Source organism: Mobula birostris, chromosome 5, assembly GCF_030028105.1.
Source record: "Mobula birostris isolate sMobBir1 chromosome 5, sMobBir1.hap1, whole genome shotgun sequence".
In the NCBI taxonomy this organism is placed as follows: domain Eukaryota; kingdom Metazoa; phylum Chordata; class Chondrichthyes; order Myliobatiformes; family Myliobatidae; genus Mobula; species Mobula birostris.
The window spans coordinates 86,713,631-86,736,935 of NC_092374.1; the positions used below are offsets into that span (position 1 = coordinate 86,713,631).

A 23,305-nucleotide genomic window follows, 5' to 3' on the forward strand; every position below is an offset into this window, starting at 1 on the left:
CACCAGCACCTCTACTTCCTCAGAAGGCTCAGGAAACTCACCCAATGGCTCTCAGCAGTTTTTACACATACTATCTGGATACATCATGACCTGGTATGGCAACAGCTCTGCCTGAGACCAGAAGAAGTTGCAGAGTTGTGGACACAGCCCAGTTCATCACGCATACCAGCCTCCCCTCCTTGGACTCAGTTGTTGGATCTTGCTATTTTCTGATCCTTAGGGTCCTTCTGGGAATCAAGAATGGCGAGCAGTCTTAATTCTTGATGATCGTGTATTTTAAAGTATTAACAACCATACAAATACTAAGCAAATTAAGTAAAGAATGAGAAACAAAGTGGAAATGATTGAATACAAAGGAAGCGAAGATAAAAGATGGCACCTCTGAAAAATCCATCACTTTTATAATCTGAGTAAGAAAAATTCCTTAAACAAAATAAACCAATCATTGGTTGCACAATTATATCATGTGAGCAATGTGCTGTTACTCGGCAAATGAAAAATGAGGAAGGTGATAAACTATTAGTTTAATTGCTATACCACTTTCTGCCTGTAAGTGGGGACGAACAACCACAAACTGTGAAAAATACACAAGTTTGTTAAAGTACAGATGATTAACTTTAGTCTTACATTAATTACTACTATAAAAAGTTTTTTTTAAAAAAACAGTTGTTTCCAACACTTCTTGATGCCTTGAGGAAGCAGCCAGCATAACCAGGGACTTCTCCCACCCCGATCATTCTCTCTTCCCCCAACTTCCCTTGGGCAGAACACGCAAACACTTGAGAACATGTACCACCAAACTCAAGGTCAGATTTTATCTTGTTGCTAAAAGACTTGGACAAATCTCTTATTGATAAAGATGAATGCTTGATCTCTCAATCTACTTTGTCACATCCATCTTATTTGTCTACCAGTACTGCACTTTGTAAGAATAACATTACATTCTGTACTCTAACACAAGGAAATCTGCAGATGCTGGAATTTCAAGCAACACACATCAAAGTTGCTGGTGAACGCAGCAGGCCAGGCAGCATCTCTAGGAAGAGGTACAGTTGACGTTTCAGGCCGAGACCCTTCATCAGGACTAACTGAAATAAGAGCTAGTAAGAGATTTGAAAGTGGGAGGGGGAGGGGGAGATCCGAAATGATAGGAGAAGACAGGAGGGGGAGGGATCGAGCCAAGAGCTGGACAGTTGATTGGCAAAAGGGATATGAGAGGATCATGGGACAGGAGGCCCAGGGAGAAAGAAAAGGAGGAGGGGGAAAACCCAGAGGATGGGCAAGGGGTATAGTGAGAGGGACAGAGGGAGAAAATGGAGAGAGAGACAAAGAATGTGTGTATATAAATAAATAAATAAATAACAGATGGGGTACGAGGAGGAGGTGGGGCATTAGCGGAAGTTTGAGAAGTCAATGTTCATGTCATCACGTTGGAGGCTACCCAGACGGAATATAAGGTGTTGTTCCTCTAACCTGAGTGTGGCTTCATCTTTACAGTAGAGGAGGCCGTGGATAGACATGTCAGAATGGGAATGGGACGTGGAATTAAAATGTGTGGCTACTGGGAGGTTCTGTACTTTGTTTTCCTTTTGCAGAATACTGTATTTGTCCACATGCCACGGTGAACGAGTTTGGAAATCTGGCGGGAACAAAGGATGAGAGCGGTGAGGGTGAAGCAGCGTGGGAGGGGTGTGGGACAGGTGACAGAGAAGCAGTGCCAGGGCGGGGGGGGGGGGTGTGGGAGGTGTTGGCGCGGGTGCAGATATACATACAGCCCTGAGACACAGGCAAGGTCATTTAATTCTAAACAATTGGTTTATTGATAATTACAGAATGTCTCTCCGGTGCTTCCTGCGCCCTCTCCTCTCCCTTTCTCCCAACCATGATCACCCCCTCCCTGCCCCCTTCCCACTCTCAGTCCACAACGGAGATCCATATCAGAATCAGGTTTATCATCACTCACATATATGATTTTTTTTTTGTGGCAGAGTACAGTGCAATTCATAAAATTACAGTACTGTGCTAAAGTCTTAGGCACCCTAGCTATATATATGCGCTCAACATACTCATAATCTGGCTGGATGGAGCACATACAAAAACTTTTCATCACTGCATGTGACAATTACAAACCATCTTCCTGATGGCAACTGAGTTGGTTCCCCAACAGGAAGGTGCTTGTGCCAAGCTGGCTGATTTTACCAGAGGCAGGCGTTACAATGGAGGCTAAGCCACAGTGCTGCAGGACAACCCTCACTTTCCGGGGCCCAAGCTTTGGAGTTTTCAGCACCCTACCAAATACCACAAGACTGCCAGTCTGCCAGTACTCCGAACCTCTCAGCTCCCACACCACCACCATCCATGAACAGGACAGGAACTGACACCATTCCAATTGATTTGCTGCTGGTAAGATCGCTTTGCCACAGAGAATGGATACCACCTTGTTGTCACTGGTGAGATCGCTGTGCATGGGGCGGGGAGACTGCTGTTTTATCGCTGGCGAGATTGCTCTGCAAGAAGAGGAGAGACTGCTTTTTCGTTGCTGGTGAGATCACTCTGATATGGAGAGGGGAAACTGCCTTTTTATCGCTGATGAGATTGCTCTGATATGGAGAGGTGAGACTGCCTTTTTATCGCTAGTGAGATTGCTCTGATATGGAGAGGGAGAAGTTTGTACAGGTTTTCTGTGATTGGATGTGGGCTTGGACTGTGGACTCTTTTTTTCCCAGTCGTATGGGTTTTTTTTTATTCTGCGTTTTTCACCAGGTCTTTCTTGCTTTTTTTGCGTGTGGAGGGGGGATTTAGGTGTTATTGATCATGTTGCCTTTCCTTTCTTTCTTGGTTTCATGGCTATCTGGAGAAGAAGAATATTAGAGTTGTATACTTTGATGATAATTGAACCTTTGAGGTTCCAGTAACAGATGGGTCTCAGGAGATAATCTCAGTGGAAATTTCTCACAGATTACCTCGCTGGTGAAGAACTGATAGTTTGTCCCTGTGCAAACTTATAGAATCAAAGGTGTGACATAGGAGACCATTCAGCACATCATCATGACTCTGCTAGGACTTTTACAGAATTATAGATACTGGGAAGTAAATCTACTTTGAATTACTTTAACTGACAGCATTTTGCACAATTAGGTTTAATAGATATGGATGAGAAGGAGGGCATTGGTTTTGTTGTGTTGGCCCTTGTGATTTAACAGGCAGGGAGCAACCTGTTGAGTGTTATTGAAAAGGTACCAACTTTGAAGGCAACAGAGGTTAATATTTCAACAAGGTGAGAGGTACCAACATCCAGGGAGATAAGTTTACAGAGAGCACTGACACACTTTCGCAAGTGCTAAATGCCTCAACTCACCCGGTGTAGATTCCACGGATTCCCTCAGCTCTCAGAATGCTGCTCACAGCATGAAAGCTGGTCTTGTACTCCTTTGTTCGGGCTCCCTGCCCGCTTAGCTGCATACGGTTTTTCACCAAGTCCAGCGGCTGGACGAAGAACGTGGCCCCCATCCTAAAAGATAAAGTGCACACTCAGTTAGCCTTTCATAGAACAGGCATCCTGCTGTTTGAGCTCCCCAAGCAGAGGAATACATCAGTACTGGAGATTATAAAATATTTCCTGTAGTGGGGGAGTCTAAGACCAGAGGACACAGCCTCTGAATAGAGGAACATCCATTTAAAATGGAGAAGAGGAATTCCTTTAGCTAGAGAGTGGTGAATCTGTAGAATTCATTGCCATAGGCAGCTGTGGAGGCCAAGTCTATGGCTTATTTAAGGCAGACGTTGATAGATTCTTGATTAGTCAGGGCATGAAGGGATATGGGAAGAAGGCAGGAGACTGGGTCAGAGAAGGAAAATAGATCAGCCACGGTGAAATGGCAGAGCAAACTTGATGGGCCAAATGGCCTAATTCCGCTCCTATATCTTACGTTGCTACTGTAATGACTAGACAATTTCTCTGAGGTCAGCTGCAGTGCATGCCTAATATAGAACAAAGCTCTGCTCTTTTTTTTTGGAGCAACCAATTAACAGCATGTCTAGAGTGTATAAGAAATCTCGAAAGTCCCCTTAAGCTTTGATGGGAAATGAGATGCCCTCTCTCAATCTGTCTCCATTCATGCTGCTTTGTATTTGACCTGATGAGATGGGGCAGACAAAGTAAGTCATGTTTGCTCCCTTATAAAACTCTAGTTAGGTCACATCTGGAGTATTACATACAGTTCAGGTCGTCGTACTACAGCAAGGATGTTGAAGCTTTGGAGAGGGTGCAGAAGAGGTTTACCAGGATGCTGCCTGGATTAGAGGGCATGTGCTATTCAGAGAGGTTGGACAACTTGGGTGATTTTCTCCGGAGCACTGGAAGGTGAGGGGAGATCTGATAAAGGTTTATAAGATCATGACAGGCATATTTAGAGAAGAGAGACAGTATCTTTTTCCCAGGGTTGAAATGTCTAATACCAGAGGGCATGCATTAAAAGGTGCGAGGGGGTAGGTTCAAAAGGAATGTGAGGGACAATTGGTTTTTAAACAGAGTGGTGGATGCTTGGAATGTACTACCTGAGATGGTGGTAGAGGCAAATGTATTAGGGATTTTTAAGAGAAATTTAGACAGGAATATGAATGTGAGGTAAATAAGGGTATAAAAAGGGATTAGTTTAGTTGGCCATTTAATTACTAATTAATTGGTACAGCACAACACTGTGGGCCAAAGAGTCTGTTCCTGTGCTGTATGAGCAGTGAGGTGGAGATACGTCTCTACCACAGGAGGTGCAGATTTCCCCCGCCATCCAAAGGTAGAGCGTTCCTATGAAACGGTTTGTAAACCAGAATGTTGTAAAACAAAGAAGCAATTACCATTAATTTATATGGGGAAAATCTGTGAGTGTTCGTAGACCCAAAAATAACCTACCAAATCATGCCAAATAACACATAAAACCTAAAATAACAGTAACATATAGTAAAAGCAGGAATGATACAATGAATACACAGCCTATATGAAGTAGAAATACTTTTCCACAATCATTGCTGCACTGTTCTCCGCAGCGAAAATCTCACGCAAGCGCTCTCAGCAGAAACACTCTCTCCAGTAACCTTTAAGCTATGAAGCTGCCAAATCATACCAAATAACACATAAAAATACACAGCTGATATAAAGTAGACATAATGTATGTACAGTGTAGTATCACTCACGGGAATCGGGAAGACAGTGCTGAGCACACTGATGATGGTGTGTTAGGATGAGTCATTGGAGGTTGGGGTGGTGCAGTGGCCCCCACCCTCCGGGCAGCGAACTGATACCGATCCACAAAGAACGCAGCAGTCCAGCGGTGGTCGGAATGTACCCAGCACATCTTTAAGAAAAAAGCCGAATAAACAAGCTAATTAATGAGGTGCCGCCCGGCACGTAAATGTCGGCCCAGATCAGAGGCGATGCAATCGGCAATCGCCTCTGATCTGGGCCGACATTTACATGCCGGGCCGCACCTCATTAATTAGCTTGTTTATTTCAGCTTTTTCTTAAAGATATGCTGGGTGCCTCCTGGCTACCGCTGCTTTCTTTGCAGATCGGTATCTGTCCACTGCCCGGGGGTTGGAGTGGTGGGACTCTGGGGTGTCATCTGTTTCCATCAGGGCAGGCAGGTTATCTTCTCCTATGACTGCCTGCCTTGATGTTGAAGGTCGAAGTTCGTCGTCTGTTGTGGCTGATGTGGAAGGCTTGCTTGACTGCTTAGCCTCGTGCCATTTTTAGATCATACAGTTCTTAGTAAGCACTCAAACCATCTTGCAAATATGCCCTAAACCGACGGACCCTTTCAAATTTAAAGTCGTACTTTATCATTGCAGCGAAAATCTCACGCAGTTGCTTCACGTTCAGTTCCTGGACGACTTCACTTTCAGTCCATTCGCTACTACAATCAGTTTTGATTGTTATCCTTTCCTCTTCCAATTGCATCAGCTCTTCATCTATCAGTTCTTGGTCACAGGATGCCAAAACCTCTTCAACATCATCTTCGTCAACTTCCACAAGCCAAACTCACTTTGTCCTTGCTTCATTCACCACAATCGAAACGCTTAATTATGTCCAACACCCTTACGAGCTCTTTCAGGTTTTTCTGGTACCTTAGAACTCATCTTGCTAACGGCTGCTCACAGGCATGTGTTTAAGCAATGCCGGCGAGAATGCCGTTCTGAATCCGGGGAAGAGTGGCTGCTCGGGGCGCATGCTGCTTTTTCCCTAACAGTGAAAACACCTTCTGTTTACGAAAACAGGTAACTTATGTAGGTCTTTCGTAACAGTGAGGTTTTGTAAAGCGAACATTCGAAAAGTGGGGGACACCTATGTAAGGTGTTCCTTCCCTCCGCTAGCCTGCAGATCACCCTTGGGCAAAGTGTAGCACCTACTTAGCCATTCTCCACCTGATCAGGGTCATGTGAAGCCAGAGAAGCAGGTGGTGAATGGGTGTATGAGCAGCTGGTGCACATCGCAAGTCCTGGTTATGCAAGCACCGATGCCAGGCAGACAACCTCTGAAGAGTATTGATAATGGCTGGGATCACCCCTCTTGTAAAGACACTGCCCAGAAGACGGCAATGGCAAACTGTTCCTGTAGAAACATTTGCCTAGAAAAATCAAGGTCATGGAAAGACCATGATCACCTACGTTATATATGACACGACACATAACAAATGAACAAACTATTCTACGCTACTCCTGGTGAAGAGCTGAAATATCCCTGGGCAAACTTTATAACCACCAAGTCATGTTTCAGGAGTCCATTCAGCTCATCATGACTCTTCTAGTTCTTATTCAGAATAATAGGTAAGAGAAATACCTGTATGTTGCAAAACTAAATTATTTCATTAAGTCAAAGCAAAACGCATGATGTTGCTCCTTGCAATTGGTTTCTGTGTGGTGTAAAGCATGGTTATCAGGTGTTGTTGTGTTATACCTAGTGATTCAACAGCCAAGATGCAATTTGTTGAGTGTGCATGCAATTAATTCCAACTCTGGATAGTAACAATAATGTCTATTACTCAACCACCATTAATAATCTACACATACTACAGAACAGAACTGGAGGAAGGTAGATAGCAGAAGTTAGGGCATGAGGAATGTCAAGGAGGATGAGAGCTTCCTCATACTGGGAACAAATGTAGGTCAATAAACAGCAGTGACAGGTTAACAGAGGTTGCTGAGAAATAGGGTAACAGGTGTATCTTGGATGAGCTCAGGTTTCCAAACGGTGAAAGATGACAGTGGCCCAGGAGAGGTTTAGTTATTTTAAGTCTGTCAATGTTGTAACACCTAGAGCAGGGGTCCCCAACCTTTTTTGCACTGCGGACCGGTTTAATATTGACAATATTCTTGCAGACCGGTCGATCCCGGGGGGGGGGGGGGGGGGCCAACGGACAAGAGTAGCAGTCAAATACGTTGGGTTTACGCCGAGAAAGACTACAATGACCATGAAGCCTTGCGTGGGCACCAGTATGCATGTGTGACTTGCGCATACATGCACAGGCCGATTATTTCTCTACAAATCGTTTTTGGCGATTCTGTCGGGGGGGGGGAGGTGTTAATCAGGACCGGAATATCGGGTTTATCTAATGAATTTAATATTAAACACACAGCACATATTTTCCTCGCATGAATATAGCGATAAGTCAATTACCAGGGGAGGACAGGGAAGCTTGAAGTAAGTGTTGAACGAACTTCCAGTAGAAGTGGCAGAAGCAGGTTCGATATTATCATTTAAAATTAAATTGGATAGGTATATGGACATGAAAGGAATGGAGGGTTATCGGCTGAGTGCAGGTTGGTGGGGCGAGGTGAGAGTAGCGTTCGGCACGACTAGAAGGACAGAGATGGCCTGTTTCCGTGCTGTAATTGTTATATGGTTATATAAGTCAATAGCATCATAACATTTTAAGTAACGTTTGGATATTAAACACAGCGCATATTTTCCCCATATGAACATATAAAATCATTGCAACGCACCAATATCGCAGAATCAGTGGGAGCCCTGGGCTTGTTTTCCTGCAACAAGACGGTCCTATTGAGGGGTGATGGGGGACAGCGATACTCGAACGGGGTTCCTTATTTCCAGACTATTCCGTAATTTAGTTTTTGTTATATTCATCGCAGAGATATGTTGGAAATGGAAGCAACGTTTTCGGTGCTTCCGTGTCTATCTCAGGATATTTAGCCTTGACTTTGATCCAGAATGCCGGCCGAGATGTTATGTCAAACATACTTTTCAGCCCGCCATCATTTGCAAGCTCGAGTTGATCTCCTTCCCGTGCTGACATGGACGACGCGTGTGTAATGGCTCAACAGTGGGCGTGACAGCGAATGAGGAAAGGTGCAGCTGACTCCTATTGCCAAATCATATCGTTTCCTTGCGGCCCGGCAGGGAATGAGGAAAGGTGCCGCCCATGACAGGGAATGAGGAAAGGTGCAGCTGACTCATATTGCCAAATCATATTGTTTCCTCGCGGCCTGGTAGCACATGCTCTGCGGCCCGGTGGTTGGGGACCGCTGACCTAGAGGATGGGAAGGCACTGGTTCAACACAGAGATCCCCAAAACGAGATAATCTGCAGATGCCTGAAATCCAAGGCAAAACACACAAATACTGGAGGCACTCAGCAGGTCAGGCAGCGTCTATGGAAATGAATAAACAGTCGATGTTTCAGGTCGAAACACTGATGCTGCCTGACCTGCTGAATTCCACCAGTATTTTATGTATTTTGCCTTGGTTCAATACAGTTCCCTTTACACTGCCCTGTCACACACTCCCAGGGCAGGAAAAACAGGGTTAAATTCAGAATGAAGCTCCCTTTACACTGTCTTGTCACATACTTCCAGGGCAGGGACAGTAGAAGCTACAAAGTAAAGCTTCCTCTGCATTGCCCCATCACACACCCACTGGGCAGGTTAGATATGGTGTAAAATTCTCTCCTCATTGCCCCATAACACACTCCCAAAACTGCTAATGGATTCCAGATGGAGTCCCTCGCTTCTACTGAAAGACCTTCTACACATAATGATCACCAGCAATCTATGTAGATCTTCAAAGGGTACCACATCTTTATCGCAGGGTTTGCAGGCTTGCATGCCTCAATGACCTGGGGAGCTATGTTGGCTGGGGTCAGTGCTTTACGCTTTAGCTCATGATAGGATCATCCATGCCAAACATGTCAAAGCGTACAGGCCAGACTAAGTATAGTCCACTGCTTCTCCAGGTTTGGGAGGGGGCGATGGGTTCAGCTCAGGGATAACAACCCTGACTGGTCAAACAAAATTGTTATGGAAAGAGCAATGAAGAATCCTCCTATATCTGTGTGCAACCAAGGACAGACAGAGATGGAGGACCTTCACTGCTGCCCTAAACACCAGCAGCGTAACGGGAAGTTATTTGTCTAGCTATGTACCACAGCTGGCATGGGCAAGGTGGACTGGAAGAACCCATTTCAGAACTGTGCGATTCTACAATTCAATGGTGACTCTAACTGCTAAAGTCAGCAATCACACTTTCCTAGGGAGCATGGCTTAAGCAATGTCACCAGTTTCTTTGTGAAGCAAATATTGACTCAGACTTTGAACCATGGTCAACGCCACAATTCATGTGTGGGACCTTCAAAGATCCAGTCCAAAAGTCTAAGAATGTTACCTTCCAAACACATTGTTATTGCTAGACCTGTTGGGGAAGGCTTAAGCTAGTTTGGCAAGGGAATGGAGAGGAATTTCTTTAGCCAGAGAATGGCAAACCTGTGAAGTCATTGGGAATATTTAAAGTGGAGGTTGGTAGGTTCTTCATTAGTAAGAGTGTCAAAGGTTTCAGGGAAAAGGCAGGAAAATGGGGTCGAGAGGGAAAAATGAATGAATGGCAGAACAGACTTGATGGGCTTGAATGGCCTGATTCTGCTCCCATGGTTACAGTCTTATGGTATTCTCCTCACAAAAATAAAGATTAGGTTTCCCACCGCTGCCTATAAGGAGTTTCTACATTCTCCCCATGACTATATGGGTTTCCTCCCAAAGCCCAAAGAGTACTGGTTGGTAGGTTAATTGATCATTGTAAATTGTCCCGTGATTAGGCTAAGGTCATATTGGGGGTTGTAGGGCGGTGCGGCTTGAAGTGCCAGAGGGGCTTATGCTGCGCTGAAATTCAATAAATAAATAAATCTGTCACATGTACATTGAAATGCATTGTTTTGTGTCCAATCAAATCAGCGAGGATTGTGCTGGGACACAACAAGTGTCACCACAACATAGTATGCCCACAACTCACTAACCCCAACCCAATACGAGTTTGAAATGTAGAAGGAAACCCTCAAGGTCACGGAGTAGATGTATGCTCTTCTTATAAACAGTGGTGTGAACTGAACCCCAGTCTCCCGATTGCTGCCTCCTTAGAGTATTGCACTAACCATTACGCCTCTATTCTGCTCTCTGGATCCAGGGGTAGCTCTCATCAACTCCCTTTAGATTCTACCATCCACTTCCACACGAGGGGCAGTAACAGTGACCAATTTACTTACCAACCAGCTGTTCTTTGGAATGTGGAAGCAAGCTAAAGCACCTGGCTGAAAGCCATGTAGTCACAGGGAGAACTGGCGAACTCTACATAGGCAACATGCCAGTCAGGATCAAACCCAGTTTTCTAGTACCTGAGAGCCAGCGGCTCCACGAGCTATCACTGTGCCACCCATACAGCAAGCAGATTTACATCCACAAGACCTTAAGTGCCATGAGAAAATCACCCTCATTTTGAAAGCAGGCAAAGAAAGATAGGTATAGAGATTCTGCAGATGTTGGAAATCTTGAGCAACACACACAAAATGCTGCAGGAACTCAGCAAGTCAGGCAGCTTCTAGCGAGAAGAATAAACAATCAATGTTTTAGGCTGAGACCCTTCATCAGAACTGGGAAGAGGGAAGAAGCCAGGGGTGGGGGGAAGGGGGGAGGAGTACAAGCTGACAGGTGGTAGGTGAGACCCAATGAGTGGGTGTGGGAGAGGCATGAAGTAAGAAGCTGGGAGGTGATAGGTGAAAGAGGTAAAGGACTGAAGGAGGAATTTAATAGGAGAGGGGAGTGGGTCATGGGAGAAAGAGGAGGAGCACCAGAGAAAGGTGATGGACAAATGAAAAAGGGATGAGAAAGTAACCAGAATGGGGAAAGTAAAAAGGGGGGGGGGGGAGAATTGGAGAAATAAATTATTGCTGTCCTAAGACACCTTTCTATAGAAAGCTATTTGACTTTGACATTTGAAGCAAAGTTGAAGATCCAATTTGCCAGTGGATTTAATACCAGCTCTTCCACTCATTGCTAGAATTTCACAAGATTCACCCTGGCTTTGGAAAGTAAGGAAAAGTTAAAGTAGGAAGAGAACTCAGTGCACAGCAGAGATCAAGGTGACTGGGGGCACATCTAGACATTATCTGAGGTTGTACTGAGGAAGTGCTAGCAAAGGGGCAAGTTAGTTGACCTCTAAAGTGGAACATTAAACTGTTCTAAAAGCAAAACAGGCTGGAAATACTCAGCAGCTCTCCATGGAAAGATATGAAAGCCTCATTTAGCATGGATGAATTCTTAACTGACATTCAGTCACATCCAGAAATTTGGAAACTCTTAAATAGGCAGCACATGGATGATAGAAAAGTGGAGGGCTATGTAGGAGGGAAGGGTTAGATTGATCTGAGGGCAAGGTCAAAGGTTGTATACAGTCCTGCAATGAACAGAAAGAAAAATGATAAGCATTTCATTGTAACAGGATGCACCACGAGCTTCACCCAGGAGTGGTACACTTGGCAGCATAACCAAGTTCTCAGACAGCTGGCATCAATCTTGGAACAGAGGCGAATCACCACAAATGCCCTCCCACAAACATCGGCAGGAAATGTCCACATCACGCGATTTATCAGGCCAACCTCCAGAGCACCATATAACATCAAAAGATGTAAGCATTCTGCAGGTTGCTCGGGATTGGAAAATAGATGTGGACTTGGAAAAAAAACTTGTGTTTCCCCCAGACATTGCAGCTATAACACTCCAGCCAGACATAGTCCTGTGGTCCACAACAGCCAAACTGGCATATGTTGTGGAATTGACAGTACTATGGGAGGATGGTATCGAAGAAGCTTATGAGAGGAAAAAGACCAAGTACTCTGAATTGGCAACTGAAGCTCCCCAGAATGGCTGGAAGACCAAGATTTTCCCTGTAGAAGTGGGATGCAGGGGATTCTTTGCTACATCTACGACCAGTCTATTGAAGAAGATGGGGGTGAGGGGTCACTCCCTCCAACAAGCAATCAAGTCCTTGTCAAACACAACAGAAGAAAGCAGCAATTGGATTTGGATTAAAAGGAAGGAAAAAAACTGGGCTACAAGATGAAGACAGAAGGGTACGGAACAGAGGGGGGTGTATCTGGGACGCCAGGTAGCACCATTGAACCCTCTGGAGACGTCGTGGGCGTATCAACGAAACATCAAAGAAGGAGGGTGCCCACCTGATGACCCCGATGACATACCTACCCTCCCTCCTTGTCACCACTCCAAGCCCACTGCCAACATCGAGACTGCCGACTTACCATAGGGATTGAAACATCAAGTCCTAGTAGCTCTACTGTAATTCAGTGTCTGAATGAGTAACAGAGACAGAAACCCTCATTACATTTAAAAAGTATTGCAATATGGACTCGAAAAATTGTGACTTGCAGCGATAAATCAAAGCTAGATTAAATTGGGTAGCACTTTTATTTGGACTGCTACAGACAGATCTTATTGCCTCCCCTAAGAGGTCACACATTCATTTGTGGAGAATATAGCAAAACAGAGTCACCAGTGAATCATCCTGGATTGGTTTGCATTGAGTAAAACAGAGTTTAGGGGGAGGGGGGGCTGTTTAATGCCCTGGATTCACTCAATGGAATACTGAATTACTATATCCATCATGAATTGAAATGTCAAGTACTTAGGTGCATCTCTTTCCAGGAGAGCCATACTCAATACAAAATGGCTTCTTCCCTCTGCCATCAGGTTTCTGAGCACTATCTCTTTATTTTGAACTATATTTTTGTAATGTATAGCAACTTAATGTCTTTGCACTGTGCTGCTGCAGCAAAACTATCAGATTATAAAGCAACACATGCAAAATGCTCAGCAGGTCATGCAGCATCTGTAGAAAAGAGTAAACAGTCGAAGATTTTGGGTCGAGACTAGAAAGGAAGGGGAGAAGTCAGAGTAAGAAGGTGGGGGTGGGAGGTGAGGAAGAAATGCAAGGTGGTAGGTAATAGGTGAGACCAAGAAAGGGGTAGAGGTGAAGTGAAGAGCTGGGAAGTTGATTAGAGAAAGAGATAAAGGACTGGAGAAGGGGACTCTGTTAGGAAAGGACAGAAGACCATAGAAGAAAGGGATGGAGGGGGAGCACCCAAGAGAGGTAACAGGCAGGTGAGCAGATAAGGTGAGAGAGGGAAACAGGAATGGGGAATGGTGAAGGTGGGGGAAATTACCAGAAGTTCAAGAAATCCATGGTCATGCCATCAGGATGGAGGCTACCCAGATGGAATACAAGGTGTTGCTCCTCCAACCTCAGTGAGGCCTCATCAGTGGGGGATTTGATTACCAGGAGAAATCTATATTCATGCCATCAGGTTGGAGGCTACCCAGACAGAATATAAATCTGATTTTGTTTTACTAGTGCCAGGAAGGATCTGCAGGTTAGTTTAACTGTATTACATCAGCAGTAACTAGTATTCATTTCTTCTGCTGTCTGTAAGGAGTTTGACTTTCTACCCGTGGCAGTATGGGCTTCCTCCCACAGTCCAGACAGGTTAGTAGGTTGTACAGACAGGTTAGTAGGTTAATTGGTCACATGGGTGTAACTGGGCGACACGGGCTCATTGGGCTGGAATGCAACTCGACACAAATAAATAATCTTTTTCTCTCCAGCTGTCAAGATTCTTTTACATCCACCTGGAAATCTAAAATAACAACAAAATGTACCAGAAGGATCTCAAAGGGTCCCAGACCTGAAACATTAACTCTTTCACCTACTGAATATTTCCACCATTTTCTGTTGTTTAGACAGTTTAAATGTGCCACCAGAAGACTGCATCTTTGACTGTATAACACTACCTCAGTCACGTCTGACTAAGTGGCAGTCAAGGTCTAGATGTGCGCATTCCTCCTTCTATGTATTCCAGGTCCTTGGAGCAGGATTTCAATACACAGTTGCCTTATAGATGTCAGTTAATGACAGAGAATCATGTAGCTTTCTCCAAGTGACTTGCTCACATGAATAGGAAAGTACTGTGAGACTAGGAGAGGCAAAATGTACAGTAATTCCACCTCAATTTGGAATAGCTTGAATACACTAGTATGCAGAATATTAATAAAATAATTACAGAAATCATAACAATATACTTAAATGAATACAAATTTTACAGCAAAAATTAAATTCTTATTGTTCTCAACAAAATCAAAATGTGTGTGCAAGACATATTATGTAATAAAGACACTTGTATAATAGATTGTTAATGCAAATAAATTTCTATACATAAAAATACTGTAAGTTAAACTCAGTGCACTGTACCCATTTCTGATAGCAAATTAATAAACCTTTCCAGTAAATAATGCATATTAAATTCTTAACACACTAAAGACTTCTAATTGCAAATTTATGACTTTTTCAAATAGAAAAAAAACAAATGATTTGAATGTTGATTCATAAGATTGAATTCATAATGTAGCGACAAAAATAATGAACTTTTTCTAGATTAATACAAGCATAATTCTTAATGAACTGTATGCGTCAACAGAAAAGCCAATAAATAACCTTTCAGATACAGAAACATTTTGCAAGATAAAATCTTAACACGGTGCCCTAGTTTTTAGTAGCAACTTAACCTTTCCATATAGGAGAAATAATGCAAGATAAATATTTGCAAATTTAAATATAATCTCGGAGATAATTCCGCCGAATTCCGGACTAACAGCACTGCAGGGACCGGTTAAATTAAAACAACTGCTGAAAGTAAAAGACGGTGATGAGAGAATTAAATTCTCTATTAGAGAGGTAGGGAGCGGGGCTGCAGCGCCGGCCTGGTGATGAAGGAGCGAGGAGAGGTCCCGGGGATAGGGAGGCATGGAGTGAGAGTCAATGAAACCCATCAAGTCTTCCCCCCACCACAACTTTTATTCTAAATATTTGCCCCTTAACGCTGGGTTACGTTACCCCGCCAGCCCCCCGAAGAGGAATTTTATGGCCTTCGGGGAAGTGCGCCCCTTCTCCGCCGCCATTTCCACGTTCACCAAGGTGACTCGAGGCGGGCGCGCGCACGCACGCACGGGAGAGACGTCGTGAGGCTGGAGTGCGCGTGCGCGCGCTGGGCGGGGCGTGGGCCGGGGCAATGGTCGTCTGACTGCGAAGGGAGAACGTGATTGGAGGAGAAGGGGAGGCGCCATGTGGCGTCTCCCTCAGGCGGAGGGGTGTGGAGGCGTCTCCCGCAGGGGGAAGGGGGCTGAGGCGCGACGTGTGATATCCATATCAGGCAAGAGGGTGCCGAGGCATGCTGTGTGATGTTCATCTCAGGACGGAGGGAGGGACCTGAGGTGCACCATGTGGTGTCCCTCAGAAAGAAGGGTGCTGAGGCATACCATATGGCGTCTGCCTCAGTACAGAGGCAGCTAAGATGCGCCATGTGGCATTTTGCCATAGGAGGGTGAAAGGGAAGGAGGCAGCTGAGGTGTCTTCCTCAGAGGGAGGAAGGAAGGAAGAAAGCTGCGGCGTGCTGTGGCTTCCACCTTAGGAGAGTGGCTGCGCAGGAGGGAGGGACGCTAAAGTGGATTAATGTGGCCCCTTGCTGCAGGAGGGAGGGTGCTGAGGTGGGCTAATGCAGACATCCCACCTCTCCCGGAAGTTCTGGGAGTCTCCTACATATCGATAGTGGCTCTCTGACGCCTGGAAATTATATACAATATCCCCAGAAGTAGATTTTTTTTAGAGGGAGAGCGAGCATCCTGATTGGTCTCTCTTCGTGCTAAGAGTGGTCCCCAACCCCCGGGCCGCGAGGAAACAATATGATTTGGCGATATGAGTCAGCTGCACCTTTCCTCATTCCCTGTTACGCACTGTTGAATTTTAATGCACACGAGGTCATCAGTGATCCAAGACGTGCAAAGGAATGGGTCATGGACCCATTTGTGAATGTCCCCGGTGAATCATCCATGTCAGCGTGGGAAAAAGAGCAACTCCTGGAGCTTGCAAATGATGGCTGGCTGAAAAGTATGTTTGACATAACATCTCTGCTGTCATTCTGGATCAAAGTCAAGGCTGAATATTCTGAGATAACTGTGAAAGCACTGAAAACGTTGCTTCCATTTCCGACATATCTCTGAGAAGTGGAGTTTTCTGCAATGAATGCAACAAAAACTAAATTACGGAATGGACTGGACATAAGGAATCCCCTTCGAATATTGCTGTCTCCCATCACTCCTCGATGGGACCATGTTGTTGCAGGAAAACAAGCCCAGGGCTCCCACTGATTCAGCGATATTGGTATGTTGCAATGATTTTATATGTTCATACGAGGAAAATATGCACTGTGTGTTTAATAGCCAAACATTACTTAAAATGTTATGATGCTATTGACTTATAAGTGACAATTAATTCAGTGGTCCCCAACCTCCGGGCTGCGAAGAATACAGGGGTGGCTGGAACACAACCAGCACATATTTAAGAAAAAAGCTGAAATAAACAAACTAATTAATTAGGTGCTGCGGTGCTGCCCAGCATGTAAATGTTGGCCCAGATCAGAGACGTCGCAATCGGCAATCGCCTCTGATCTGGGCCGACATTTACGTGCCGGACGGCACCTAATCAATTAGCTTGTTCATTTCGGCTTTTTTCTTAAAGATGTGTTGGGTGCGTTCTGGCTACCGCGGTACCACTGCATTCTTTGCGGCCCGGAGATTTGGGACCACTGTTATAATTGACTCATCACTACATTCATGTGAGGAACATCCCTGCGCTGTGTTTTATATTAAATTCGTTAGATAAAACCCCTTTAGAAACGAAATTGAGTGTATTAGCCACTTATAAGTGACTTATAGTTGACTTATCGCCTATATTCCGGTCATGATTAACACCCATCCCGCCCCCCCCCCCCCCGGTCAGCCAGTCCGCAAGAATATTGTCAATTTTAAACCAGTCCGTGGAGCAGAAAAAGGTTGGGGACCCCTGATTTAAACTAGCTGGCTAGCTGCCAAGGAGCTACGCTATTGATGTCCTACATGATGAGGCCAAACTCCCTGTAGACTTGCTTAAAGTTGTAATAGAATATACATAATATAATATAAGTACATATTTTAATGTCACATTTGCTGCATATACCCAACGGTTTATAGATTAGACAAAATCACTGAACAGAGTATTACATACACCCTCGGAGGTCGACGGGGGGGGGTGAATATGGGGTTGTAGGGGGGCGGGGGGTGCTACCTACCTGAAATGAGTTTTTGCAGGGTGGGATGTCTGCTAATGTGGCGACTGCCTTGGGGCAGCTCCTTGGTGAAATTCTGGTCTTCCCATCTGCACTGATGTCTCTGAGTGAAGAAGTTCCCCCTCTAACTCCCCTTGAATATCTCACCTTTCACCCTAAACCTGTGACCTCTTGTTTTCAACAAACCTGAAGGTGAAAAGTCTGCATGTATCCACCATAAACAAGAAAATCTGCAGATGCTGAAAATCTGAGCAACACACAAAATGCTAGAGGAACTTATCGGGTCAGGTAGTCCTGCCGAAGGATTTCGGCCCAAAACGTTGACTTTACCTTTTTCTGTAGATGCTGCTTAGCCTGCTGAGTTCCTCCAGCATTTTGTGTGTGTTGCATGTATTCACCATATAACCTTTCCTTGTACTCAGGTCCTCAATTTAAGTTGTATTTCCTACATTCAGTACAACAATAGAATTAACTGACTAATAGTCCTTTGGGGTTGTGAATGGGAAGAGAAAAGTATTCTCAGAAACATTCTTATGCAAGAATTTTTTTGCAAGGACAATTTAATAAAAAGTCTTCTGATCTGAAAGTGTCACTGCAAATAGACAGTGGTGTTTAATGGACTCAAGTGTGAGATGTTGCATTTTGGTAGGATCAAACGGTAGGTCTTACACAATGGTAGGGCACTGAGGAGTGCGGTAGAACAAAGGGATCTGGGAATACAGGGAATTCATTGAAAGTGGCAGCACAGGTAGATAGGGTCATAAAGAAAGCTTTTGACGCATTGGCCTTCATAAATCAAAATATTGGGTACAGGAGATGGGATGTTATATTGTAGTTGTGTAAGACATTAGTGAGGCCTAATTTGGTGAATTGAGTGTAGTTTTGGTTGCCTAACTACAGGAAAGGTATAAGCAAGGTTGAAAGGTTGCAGAGAAAATTTACTAGAATGTTGGTACTGGAGAACTGAGTTATGTGGAAAGATTGAATAGGTTAGAACTTTATTCCTTGCAATGTAAAAGACTTAGGTGAGATTTGATATAGGTATACAAAATTATGAGGGGTAAAGATAGGATAAATGCGAGCAGGCATTTTCCACTGCAGTTGGGTAAGACTACAACTAAGAAGTCATGGTTTGAGGGTGAAAGGTGAAAAGTTTAAGAGGAACACGAGGGGAAACTTCTTCAATCGGAGGGCTGTGAGGGTGTGGAACGAGCTGCCACCACATGTAGTGCATGCAAGTTCGATTTTGATGTTTAAGGGAAGTTTGGATAGGTACATGGATGGTAGAGGTACGGAGGGCTATGGTCTGGGTGCAAATCGATGGGACTAGGTAGTTTAAATGGTTCGGCATGGATAAAACGGCTGAAGAGCCTCTGTCTGTGCTGCACTTTTCTGTGACTATAGTAAGGCAATATGGTAGCATTGCAGTTAGCGCATCGCTTTACAGACCAACCTACCAAGAAGAACAACCTACCAGCCATGCTTACTTACATCGATTTTCGCAAAGCTTTTGACTCCATTCACCGAGGTAAATGCTGAAGATCCTGAGAGCCTACGGAGTGCCAGACCATCTACTGAGAGCAATAGAGTCCAGCTATACCAACACCATGGCGAAAGTTGTATCACCAGACGGAGAAACAACAGTGTTCGAGCTCCTAGCTGGTGTGCTGCAAGGAGACACTCTGGCACCCTACATCTTTATAATCGTCCTTGATTACGCTCTGCGTCAAGCTACCAAAGATCGTGACAGGCTTGGTTTTACCATAAAACCATGGCGAACCAAAAGCGTCAGACCAGTTACGCTCACAGATCTCGATTTTGCAGATGACATAGTCCTGCTCTCTGACCAGATGGAGGAAGCACAGCAGCTGACAAAAGTGGAAATTGAGTGCAATAAAGTTGGACTTCGCCTAAACGCTAAAAAGACAGAGTACATGGCGTTTAACTGCGACAAAGGTACTCTCAAGACCATAGAGAATGATACCATTAAGAAAGTCTTTGACTACAAGTACCTCGGGTCAAGAATGATGAGTTCGGAGAAGGACATAAAGATATGGAAAGTGCTGGCGTGGAGGGCTATGAACGACATGAAGGAAATCTGGAAGTCGAACCTGACCAGAGGGCTTAGAAAGAGGATTTTCATTGCAGTCATAGAGTCCATTCTCACGTACGGATGTGAGACGTGGACACTCACCAAGACGATGCGAAAGTCTCTAGATGGTTGCTGTACACGAATGCTCCGGATGGCTCTTGACGTGAGTTGGCAACAGCACATGACGAACGTGAGCTCTATAACAACGTACCGATGCTCACCACTAAAATCGAGGCGAGAAGACTGCAACTAGTGGGGCACTGTCTACGCCACCCCGAGCTACCTGCCAGCTTAGTCATCATATCAGAGCCCAAGCACAGGAGGATGAACCCTGGGCGTCCTTCCAAAACTATGGTCAACACGCTCCTAGAAGACGGCGCGACTAATGTAGATGAACTGAACACACTGATGAGGGAGAGGGAGAAGTGGAGAGTCCGTCGTCGTGCCCGACGCTGGCCCTCTAGGCCTGAGTTGACGTAGTAGTAGTAGTAGTAGTAGTTTACAGACCAGCTGTAAGACTGAGGTTTGAGTCCCACTACTGTCAGTTACATGTTCTCTTTGTGACTGCACGGGTTTCGTACAGGTGCTCCAGTTTCTTCTCACATTCCAAAGACATACTGTTAGGGTTAGTGAATTGTAGGCATGGTGACACTTGCAGGCTGCCTAGTACAATTTAATCTAATTTGATTTGACACAAACGATACATTTCACTATATATTTTGATGCACATGTGGCAAATAAAGATAAGCTCATGATTTTTATCTTGAAGACTTTGGGACACAGTCCTTCAACAGTCAGGAGATGGTGTATGGAGGTTGGGGTGCTATAATGCAGTTATAAAAGGTTCAAGATTGGGAAAGGAGTACAACAAGGCTGCATGCCGTCACCCTACTTATTTAATCTATATGCTGAATACATCATGAGGAATGCTAGTCTAGAAGAGGACTCAAATGTTGGAATCAAAATTGCTGGACAAAATACTAACAACCTGAGATATGCAGATGATGCTACTCCAATGACTGAAAGTGAGGAGGATCTGAGGAAGCTTCTAATCAAAGTGAAAGAAGAAGGTTCAAAAGCTGGCTTGTTGCTCAATATTAAGAAGACCAAGATTATGTCAACCAGCCCTATTAACTCCATGGTAATAAATGGAAAGAAAGTGGAAGCAGTGACAGATTTTGTCTTCCTCGGTTCAAAGATTTGTGTAGATGGTAACTGCAGCCACAAAATTAAATGCTGCTTACTTCTGGAGAGGGCAGCAATGGCAAATTTAGATAAAATATTGAAGAGCAGAGACATAACATTGTCTATGAAGATCCATATAGTCAAGTCTATGGTATTTCCAGTTGTGATGTATGGCTGTGAGAGCTGGAGTATCAGTAAGGCTGAATACAAAAGAATTGATGCCTTTGAACTTGGATGCTAGAGGAAGGTGTTCAGAATTTGTTGGACAGCAAGAAGATCCAACAGGTCAGTACTCAAAGAAATTCAGCCAGTCTGTTCACTAGGAGGCTTGATTATGAGACAAAAGCTCAAATATTTTGGCTACATCATGAGAAGACAGGGTTCCTTGGAGAAGACTCTCATGTTGGGTAAAACAGAAGGTAAAAGAAGGAGAGGACGACAGAGGCTACAGTAGATAAATAATATTACTCAGACAATGTATATAACCTTGGGGGATCTTAGAAGAGGCAGTTTCCGACAAGAAGGCTTGGTATCCAGAAGTCCATGAGGTCATGAAGAGTCAGACTTGACTTAACGACTGAACAACAACAAAAAGATGTGAGGCCATAGCTGGCATATGTGTTCAGGTTGGGCCACCCTGTTACAAGAATATTGCAATTAAACCTGAAAGAGCATGGAGGAGATACGCGAGGATATTGTGGGACATGAAGGACTGAGCTGGTTGAGTGGTGTCGCAGCACAACCTTGTACTTAACATCAATGAGACCAAAAACCTGATTCTGGACTTCAGAAGGTACTTGCTTGGATAGGTCAGTTTTAGAGGAATATGGGTCAAATGCAGACACTTGGGGCTACCTTAGATGAGTGTCAGTATGGACCCCTTGGGCCAAAGGCTGCGCTTCTGTGCGGCTTGACTCAATGTGTTGCAGATTGAGGTACTCTGTAACAGCCGCAGGGCAGTTGTGACATGTTCCTCTGCTCCTTACACTGGGAGGATGTTTGTGGTGAACAAATGCATGACAGGCACTTGCAAATTCCCCATAAAATAGACACACGGCTGGGAATCCCCTTCAAATACTGAGGCAATGTGGAGATCTCCAGTAAATACAGAGGCCATCTCCAGTAAGCCTGCATTATAATGTCACATACTCGGTGACCACAGGTAGATACCAGCACTGCCCTGTAAATACTGCCACTCCCTAGACACCTCTGTAAATATTGACATTCTCCTTCCAACATCCTGTAAATACTGACATATTCCCTGAGACTCCCCGTAAACACTCCCCAGAACCACTTGTAAATACTGACACACTCCCTGGGACCCCTGTAAATACTGACACACTCCCCGGGACCCCTTGAAAACGCTGACACACACCCTGGTACCCCATGTAAGTACTGTCACATTCCCTGAGACTCCCTGTAAATACTGACACACTCCCCAGGACCACCTATAAATACTGACACACACCCCATGGCCTCCTGTATGTACTGACACACTCCCCGAGACCCCGTGTAAACAATGACATGCTCCCCGGGACCCCCTGTAAATACTGACACACTCCCCAGGACCACCTATAAATAGTGACACACACCCCATGGCCTCCTGTATGTACTGACACACTCCCTGAGACCCCGTGTAAACAATGACACGCTCCCCGGGACCCCCTGCAAATTCTGACAAATTCCCGGAGACCCCCTGTCAATACTGACATTCTCCCCGCGATCCCCTGTAAATACTGATACACTCCCCAAGACCCCCTGTAAATACTGACACACTCCCTGGGACCCCCTGTAAATATTGACACACTCCCCAGGATCTCCTGTAAATACCGACACACTCCCTGGGACCCCTGTAAATATTGAAACACGCCCTGGGAGTGCCTGTAAATACTGACACACTCCCCGGGACCCCTTGTAAATACTGACACATTCCCCAGGGTTTCCTGTAAACACTGACACACTCCCCAGGACCCCCTGTAAACACTGACACACTCCCCAGGACCCCCTGTAAACACTGACACACTCCCCAGGACCCCCTGTAAACACTGACACACTCCCCGGGATCTCCTGCAAATACTGACACACTCCCCGGGAGCTCCTGCAAATACTGACACATTCCCTGAGACACCTGTAAGTACTGACATTCTCCCTGTGATCCCCTGTAAATACTGACACACTCCCCAGGACCCCCTGTAAATACTGACACACTCCCCAGGACCCCCTGTAAATACTGACACATTCCCCGAGACTACCTGTAAATACTGATGCACTCCCCAGGATCTCCTGTAAATATTGACACATTCACCAGGATCTCCTGTAAATACTGACACTTTCCCCGAGACTATCCGTAAATACTGACACACTCTCAGGATCTCCTGTAAATACTGACACACTCCCTAGTACACCCTGTAAATAATGACACACTCCCTGAGACAACCTGTAAATGATGACACACACCCCAGGACTCCCTATATATACTGAGACACACCCTGGGATCTCCTGTAAACACTGACACACACCCGGAGATC

General features: G+C 44.9%; 1 protein-coding gene across 2 annotated transcripts in view; it reads right to left on the reverse strand.

Annotated features, from left to right (window-relative positions):
* The window catches only part of slc25a11 (solute carrier family 25 member 11), a 37,474-nt gene extending 22,131 nt beyond the window's left edge, over positions 1-15,343 (reverse strand). For both annotated transcript variants that reach the window (XM_072258331.1, XM_072258330.1), the window contains exons 1-2: positions 15,235-15,343; positions 3,359-3,511 (exon numbers count right to left, since the gene is read on the reverse strand). In XM_072258331.1, the coding sequence (XP_072114432.1) occupies positions 3,359-3,511; positions 15,235-15,299 (218 nt within the window). In that variant the 5' untranslated portion in view covers positions 15,300-15,343. The remainder of the gene's footprint in view (positions 1-3,358; positions 3,512-15,234) is intronic.
* Between the last annotated feature and the right edge of the window lie 7,962 nt (positions 15,344-23,305).